The sequence below is a fragment of the Haplochromis burtoni genome, unplaced genomic scaffold, assembly GCF_018398535.1.
Source record: "Haplochromis burtoni strain Fernald_Lab_line unplaced genomic scaffold, NCSU_Asbu1 Contig_561, whole genome shotgun sequence".
NCBI lineage: Eukaryota > Metazoa > Chordata > Actinopteri > Cichliformes > Cichlidae > Haplochromis > Haplochromis burtoni.
In genome coordinates this window covers 247,970-256,588 of record NW_024582922.1, presented here as the reverse complement: position 1 = coordinate 256,588, position 8,619 = coordinate 247,970, and the positions used below count along the sequence as shown (strand labels likewise).

At 40.5% G+C, this 8,619-nt stretch overlaps 1 protein-coding gene across 1 annotated transcript; it reads right to left on the bottom strand.

The window, feature by feature from the left end:
* Positions 1-1,122: 1,122 nt before the first annotated feature.
* LOC102297097 (zinc finger protein 883) lies at positions 1,123-8,397 on the bottom strand. Its single transcript, XM_014330520.2, has 6 exons — positions 7,491-8,397; positions 6,589-6,730; positions 6,332-6,447; positions 5,844-6,070; positions 5,519-5,625; positions 1,123-5,043 (listed from the first exon to the last, which is right to left on the bottom strand). The coding sequence occupies exons 1-6, from the start codon at positions 7,597-7,599 to the stop codon at positions 3,774-3,776; spliced, it is 1,971 nt and encodes a 656-aa protein (XP_014186006.2). The 5' UTR covers positions 7,600-8,397; the 3' UTR covers positions 1,123-3,773.
* Between the last annotated feature and the right edge of the window lie 222 nt (positions 8,398-8,619).

Here is an 8,619-nt window from a genome sequence, read left to right as displayed (position 1 = left end):
ATAGGCTCGAAAGCCTACTACCAATTAAGCATATTAGGTGATGTGCATCTCTGTAATGAGAAGGGGTGTGGTCTAATGACATCAACACCCTATATCAGGTGTGCATAATTATTAGGCAACGTCCTTTCCTTTGGCAAAATGGGTCAAAAGAAGGACTTGACAGGCTCAGAAAAGTCAAAAATAGTGAGATATCTTGCAGAGGGATGCAGCAGTCTCAAAATTGCAAAGCTTCTGAAGCGTGATCATCGAACAATCAAGCGTTTCATTCAAAATAGTCAACAGGGTCGCAAGAAGCGTGTGGAAAAACCAAGGCGCAAAATAACTGCCCATGAACTGAGAAAAGTCAAGCGTGCAGCTGCCAAGATGCCACTTGCCACCAGTTTGGCCATATTTCAGAGCTGCAACATCACTGGAGTGCCCAAAAGCACAAGGTGTGCAATACTCAGAGACATGGCCAAGGTAAGAAAGGCTGAAAGACGACCACCACTGAACAAGACACACAAGCTGAAACGTCAAGACTGGGCCAAGAAATATCTCAAGACTGGTTTTTCTAAGGTTTTATGGACTGATGAAATGAGAGTGAGTCTTGATGGGCCAGATGGATGGGCCCGTGGCTGGATTGGTAAAGGGCAGAGAGCTCCAGTCCGACTCAGACGCCAGCAAGGTGGAGGTGGAGTACTGGTTTGGGCTGGTATCATCAAAGATGAGCTTGTGGGGCCTTTTCGGGTTGAGGATGGAGTCAAGCTCAACTCCCAGTCCTACTGCCAGTTTCTGGAAGACACCTTCTTCAAGCAGTGGTACAGGAAGAAGTCTGCATCCTTCAAGAAAAACATGATTTTCATGCAGGACAATGCTCCATCACACGTGTCCAAGTACTCCACAGCGTGGCTGGCAAGAAAGAAGGTTTTTTGATGGGGTTTTAGGATTTTAAATTATTTGTTCATTTTTTGTGTTTTTTTAATTAAATTGGGGGGCCCGGCTCTTCCAAGGGAGTTGGGAGTTTAAAATTTTATTTTAAACCATAATATGGCCCTTAGAAAGGGGTTTTTTTTGTTATTTAAAAATTTTTTCCATTTGTGTAAGTGATTAGGATGATCTCCATCACAGCCCACGAGATCACGCACGATCTGATATCGTTGTGTTGGTGTTGTTCCCAGATCAACATAGTATTCTGATTGGTCACTTGCAATGTTGATCTTGGAACAACATTTACTATGTTGATCTGGAACAACATGAACAACATGAACACGACGATATCAGATCATGCGAGGGAAGAGAGGCAAGGTTTAATCCCTCAAAGTGATTTATAGGAGTTTTTTTAAATATAAGAACGCTGCAGAACGCAGAATCAAAACACTGTTGTACAGTTTAGAGTCCTACTTATTCCCACTACTTGACATCAATATTTTATTCTACTTTCAGCTTGTGCTTGTAAGAATGGATAGACTGCCAGGTCTTCCACATTGCTGCAGACATCACAGAGTCAGTGCTCTGCTCCCTCACTCGCAAATACAACCCCCTTTATTTTATTTGTATGACTGATGTCTGCAACTAATGTGATATTTTAGGCTATTTGTACTAAAAACAATAGCAGTACAAGGTAGTTTTGTATATATATAATTGCAGGGTTAAAGGTTTAAAACAAAACGTAAAGTATTGGTCAATTTTTATACAAACTAACAGTGTAAAATGACACAGAATACGACAGAAATCCCCCCAAAAAGATTGTTTTTCAGCTCCTAAGTTTAGAGAAACTTCTGGATTTCAAAGTTTTATAAACCTGGATGGTTGTTTCTGTGTGGAGATTTTTTTTTTGTTTAAGTTAACTCTTTCGCTGATCTCTCCGCGCCTCCTTTATCTCTAGTTAATTATGTTTTCATTGCGCACTCAAGTGTTTCTATTTTTTATTTGATGTTTCTCAAGGTTGGTTTTTGTTTTGTTTTGGTGAGGCTCTAATTCCTTCTGCAGAGAAACAACATTTGTTCTTTTTTTCCTCCACTTTATTATTGCAAGGTTGGAAGTTTCTGCTGCCATCTGCAGTATTTCAGTGGCAGTAGCAGTTTTTCTGCTTCCCAAAATAAAATAAAATAAAATAAAATAAAATAAAATAAAATAAAATAAAATAGAGCAGTTTTTCAGGATTTAAGAGATGACTCAAGTTCTGAACTCATTTTAATTGCCACTAAACCATTTTTATTTTCTACAGTAATGAAGACAACAAAACACACCTTCAAGCTTTGACGCATCCAATACAATAAACAATATTAACACAATTCAGTGGGATGAATATATTATTTAAATGTCTGATCATAACAATATGTGATCAGACTAGAATGACCAATAACACTTCAACATGAATTAATGTTAAAGAACCAACATGAGTCATGACTGAAAAACCACTGATGTTTTTTTTTCTCAGACAGATTTTCAACAATTTTTTTCTGACATCTCAGTACAAATAAGGGCAAATATTTTATATTTTCCTCATGACAGCAGGCTGGTTTTATTAGATTAGGCAATAGTTTAGTGGTAAGGAACAGCTACAGTCAAACTGTAGCTCACAAACATAAATGATTTTGAGACTCGTTGTGGTGGAAAGCACCTGCACTTACTGCCCTAGTAGATACAAGCACTGCAGCAGTTAATGCTGTTAGGGCTGCTGTGATGAAAGGCGCTGTATGAATACAGAGGAGTTCTGGGTGACAGCAGATTTTTGGCTTTTTTTAAAGCTTTTTACTGGTTTTCGTTATTCTGACTGTCCACTTTTACAATTATATGCTGATCTAAAGTGTGTGTTAATGTACATTTGAGCCCTGAAATTGATGGGGGGTTACGGTCCAAGAGCACCCGTGAATTTTGAAAAACCTTGAATTTTGGATGTGGTAAAACAAAATTGCCTATAAATGATTTTATAGTTTAAACCCTGAATATATAAATCTGGGGATGCAGGACTTTAAGAACAAAATGAAAAACACTCGAGATAGCTACATGTATGATGTGGGAACGCTGGACTGCATCTGCTGGAGATGCAATTAAGAGAGATGAACAACGCTCTCGGATTGGCTACTTTCAAATCCCCGCCTCTGAGTACACTGGCATTTCAACACTCAAAGGTGCGTTTTCCTTTGAAACAACTGCGGAGGATATCTGTGGTTTCTAAGAAAAAAATCTGGGAACATCTGTTTACAATGGCTGTTGGCTTGATATTAGCTCACTTCTAAAACAATTTGATTAATACAAAGTTCCCCCTGAAACACAATTAAGGGGAACAATTAGGAAACAAGATGAAACTCAAAGACTTTCATCATACTAAACTAATTTTGAGAGTTCTGATTATCAGTATTACTGTGTTAAAAGAGAAAAGAAACAAACCAAGAATTCAAATAGTTAACTTTTTTCCCCTTTTTATTTAAAGCAGAGTGGTTTACACGACTAACATTTTACTGTACCATATTTTTTACAGAACTTTGTGATTTTTTTTGTTTTATTTTATAAGTAGGTCGTTCAGTAACTTAGGTCTTTATGCCCAAACAAGTAACGATTTAGTAGAACTGTTGGTCACCAGACTACATGTTTGCTGTAAGTGACATGATGATCTAAGAACCACGTGTTTTAGCACAAAAAGTTAGAAAAAGAAGAAAAAAAAATCCACAACATTTTTTCCAGTTTAAAAAAAATGAAATATAAAGTTCACAGATTAAAAAAAAACAAAAACAAACTGCATCTGTAAGTATATTATGATAAAAAAAAAAAGTTGTTGTTTTCAGTGTCGTTTAGGTTGTGGATGGACTGGGGACAGAGGTTTCCTCCACCTGGTGGCTCTTCATGTGCGTTTTCAGACAGTGGCTCTGGGTGAAGGCTTTTTCGCAGATGGTGCACTGGTACGGTCTCTCTCCGTTGTGGGTCCTCATGTGGACCGTCAGGTGTTCCTGGCGAGAGCACGCCTTTCCACAGATCGCGCACACAAACCGTTTGATGCCCAAGTGGCTCCTGATGTGGTTGGTCAGGTGAGTCTTGCGTTTGAAGAAACGGCCGCAATCGGAACAGCCGTACGGCGCCTCACCAGTGTGCACTCGCATGTGAACCTTGAGTTCGCCGTTGGACACGAAGCCTTTGCTGCACACGCCGCAGACATGCGGCCTCTCGCTGCTGTGCGTCTTCATGTGAGTCATCAGGCTGCAGTTTGACAGGAAGGATTTGCAGCAGATGTGGCAGAGAAAAGGTCGCTCCCTAGCCATGTGGATCTTCTCGTGGGACTTCAGGTTGCCGGAAAGTTTGAAACGCTTCCCGCAGATTTGGCAGCCATACGGCCGCTCTCCAGAGTGAGTGAACTTGTGGCGGGTCAAAGATCGAAGGTCACAGACAGACTTTCCACAGATATTGCAGACGTATCTGTCTTTGCTGGTGTGTATCTTGCTGTGAGCTTGGAGCTGCGCCTTCAAACCAAAGGATTTTGGGCAAATGTCACATTTGTGTGGTTTCTCTTCCACATGGACCCAATGGTGAACATTCAGACCAGACATGTAAGCAAAGGTTTTGCTGCAAATCTTACATTTGAATGGCCTGTCTCCTGTGTGCAGAGAAACGTGGCTGTTAAGACCGACGATGGTGAAGAAAGATTTCCCACAATATGAGCAGTCGTGAGTTTTCTGGTGAATTCTGATATGTCTCTTCAACTCATCCACAGATTCAAACTGCTCTCCGCAAACTCCACAACCACCCTGTGGCTCCTCCAGGTGACTCCAGGTGTGTTTGATCAAGCTGCCCAGGTTCAAGTACCACACTCCACACACTTTACAGGCTATTTTACTCTTCTCTATCTCCTTCATGTCACTTTTGCGCACTTGTTTCTTCATCTTTTTTGTCACCTGGAGCTCAGAAACAGGTTTAAAGCATTTGTCTACAGCCAAGGCTTTGTGTTCATCTTTGCTGTCCACTTCCCTCTCACAGGCCTCTTCATCTGTTTGCAGGTCTTGCTTTTGTGATGTTGAGCTGCTGGCCAGCATGTCCACACTGGGACTGTCTGTATGCTGATCAGAGCTGCTGTGGAACAAAATGGTTAAAGGTAAGTTTTAAGTACTGAGCGTCTGTACATAAAAGCCATAGGTTTCGTCTACTTGCAATAACTAAAAACAACAAACTCATCCATTAGAGAACTTGAACCACAGAATTTTGGGTTTGGTATTCGTTAGATCAGAATTTGTTCCCTCAATAATTTTTTAAATTTCATGTTTTTCATTGAATTATCACAATCCAGCGTCTAGATTGAGTGAAACCCTGATCTCTGATCTCACGTAGTAGTAAAAGGTCCCCAGGGTGGCTGTGGCTACAATGTAGCTTGCCATCACCAGTGTGTGAATGGGTGGATGACTGGATATGTAAAGCGCTTTGGGGTCCTTAGGGACTAGTAAAGCGCTATATAAATACAGGCCATTTACATCAACATTCTAGAGTCTTGTTTTTGATATCGTCGGTCAATCAAGAGCACACAAATCCTTATACCCGTTTTTATTTTTACCTTGACTGGAGTTCAGCTTCACTGTTTTTTGATATGTCAGCATCGCTGGATGGACAGTCATCGTTTGTTGGTGAAGGGGGAAACTCTTTCTCTCCCTCCTCACTAGTCTGTAAGAGTTCATTTCCAAATTATTATCAGTACTTATGTTAACTGAGAGTAAAATAGCTAAAATTTCTTTAACATTTTTGTAAAATCTTAAAGTGTACATTTAAATCACATCATGATTGTTACATTTTAAATCTGTTATTGTGGTATAAAGAGGCAAAATTATCAAAATCCTACCAATGTCAGAGGCAAAAGCAGCACAAACAGGTACAGCATCTACCTTCAGGCGGATGTAGAGGGCAGAGTTTCCAATAAACATGTGGATCTCCTCTGGAGTCACAGTCTTCACTTTCAGGGGCTGGAGCTTCCGGCTTCTGTCAGTTATGAATAAGTCAAAAGGTTCATCATCTGCCAGCTGAGGAAAGGTGGACTTCAACAGGTCCAGGAAGTCAGCTTCCTGTAGACCAAGAGGGCACTTCAGGTCGTGTGCTGGGAACTTCTTGAATACTGGAACAGAAGAAATTCATCTTAAGATCAATAGTCCTTAGGCAGTCAGTAAAACCAAACCTTGCCCTAGTATTCATTAGTTCAAGTGATTAGTTGGCCAGTCTTTGACTATTTCTGATGATAAATAATGTAATTAAATATTTTTGTAAGCATTGGAAAATGCTTTGAATTAGGAACAAAGAAAAAATGGTATTAATAGCACGGCTAACACTGTACCACATAACAGACAAATACAAAACCTTAATGATTAACATTTCATACTCGTCTTAGAGAGCACATTGGTGTGAGAGTCCTCCAGGATGCGGACTCTGAGATCTATATGGTTCTTTGTGTCACTGATGCGAGGTCTGCCGGGCTTCTTCCTGATAGTCGGAACTCTGGCGAAAATGCAGGAACTAAGTCAGTGCCATAAAAGACTATAAAGCAAATGCAAATAAACTTGGGGACCATCCACATATTGTTGGCCATATCACAAACCTCTACAGTTTGTTGTTCCTTAAAGTGGTGTTTGTTCTAACCTTGACGGCATTTTATAATCTGGGTCCTTTAGATCTTCTCGTTTTTGTCGGGAACTTGTTGGTTGCATCAACTCCTGCTCCTCTTCATCGTCATCAATGTCGTCGTACCAAAGCAGGCCCAGGCTCTCAGTGTCCTCCACACCTGGATACATCAGAAGTCACTTTTTGTTATGGTTTTTAATTTGAATCATATGATGATAAAGACACGATACATGTGGTTTAGTCAGTTTGCTTTAGTAATAATTTGATTAATTGAACTCGCCTGGCGCACATTATATAAGCACTGCACTCACTTTCATGCCCTCTTTTCACTCCCACATGGGGCGGCAGCTTAGGTGAGTTTGATTTGTAGTTCTCAGTTTAAATCTTTATTTAAGTTAATGACTTAAAGTCATTAACTTAAATGACTTGTTTTCTCTTTCAGAGTTTAGCAGTCCATGCGTGTCTTCCTTTAAGTTACTACTGATTACAGTGAAGTAAACCAAGATATACGGCAACTAATTGATAGCAGTTTTCTTTGCATTCTGACCAGATGAGGCCATGGTGATAAAAAATAAAAACTTTGAACCTCCTTATTAACACACAGTAGGAGGCAAATTGGTTCTAAACAGTCAGGCTGACTTTTGACTGACTGCTGGTGACAAATTGGTGATGTTTGCAAATAACTGGAGGCCAATTTACAAACATGGACAGACTGCCAACATGTTGCAATCAATCTTAATCAGTCTGTGCCAATAAGCGCAACTCATCTGGTTGCCAACTGGTTGTATTCTGGATATATACCTATATATGGGGTTACCCATGTTATGGGGTGCCTGTGTCATTTTGCAATATTCTTTATAAAAGCCTTGAACCCCCCCCCAAAAAGAAAAACAATTAATGGTAAGACTGTTCAGACATACCTGTCTGTTGCTTGGGCTGTTGCTCCTCTCTGTCCTCAGGCACGACTTCCACCTCATGCCTCTCCACATCAGGCTGTAGGACTTTGTGATTTTTGGTCAAAAAGAACATTTGATCAATATATCAGCTTTGTGTGACTGTGGTGTTTGACTGCAGCTCCAAAGACGCTCCTTCCTGTTGATCATTGTTTTTATTATGTAAACCACTAAGAAAACATTAACTCTAGATTCCAAAAAGACAAAAAAAAACAAAACAAAACACCAAAACAAAACAAAGAATGACAATCTGGGATAAGAATTAGACCAGACTCTTATGCTCTCAAGGATAACTACATTACGCCCAATGGCATATCTTGTGAGAAGAAGGGCGTGGTTATGGGTTATATGGCCTGTTGCTACATGCTTTTAAGAGTCTGTACAACAGCCATGAGAGCGTGGATAATAAAAAGCAGTAAGTCAGATTGCACGCTCAAGAAGAGTTTAGTTGGGTGGTCTCAGATGTTTTCTGTTGGCGACCTCCATCTCACTGGAACAGCCTGAAGCAGCAGAAATTCTAATTAGTCCCTCAAAGTCTGAGGTCATGGCACTAAAAAAATGTATGGAATAACCACTCCAGGCTGAAGGTTCTACCTCAAGTAGAGGCTTTATACACCTCAAGGTCTAGTTCAGGGAAAAAAAACAAAAACAAAAAATTGAATCATCTGCTCTTCTCTACACTTAAGCTGAGAGAGATTCATGCCGAATTGCAAATAACGCTAATATTATTTTCCCTGCATTCACATTTTATTGTAATTACACATCTGTATGTTTAACAGCTTGTAAACGTAAAATCAGCCATTTTTAAACGAAGTTCGGCAAATTCTAAATTTACAAATCAGCTTTTTGTGGCTGCGAGCAGCTTTATTTGTCCACTCACCTCTTCTCTCCAGAGAGACGTTAGGCTGCAGGAGCTCCAGCAGTCTCCTCTGACGGCCGATCTCTCGCCTGAAGCCCGCAGCCTCCTCCTCGTAGTCGGCTACAGTCCTCTCCACCACCGCCAAGATCTCGCGGGCGGCTGTGCTCATTTTCTCGGTGACGATTCCTCTCAGTATGTCGCTCTTAGACATGTTACCGACGCTGTCGACCGGCTCGG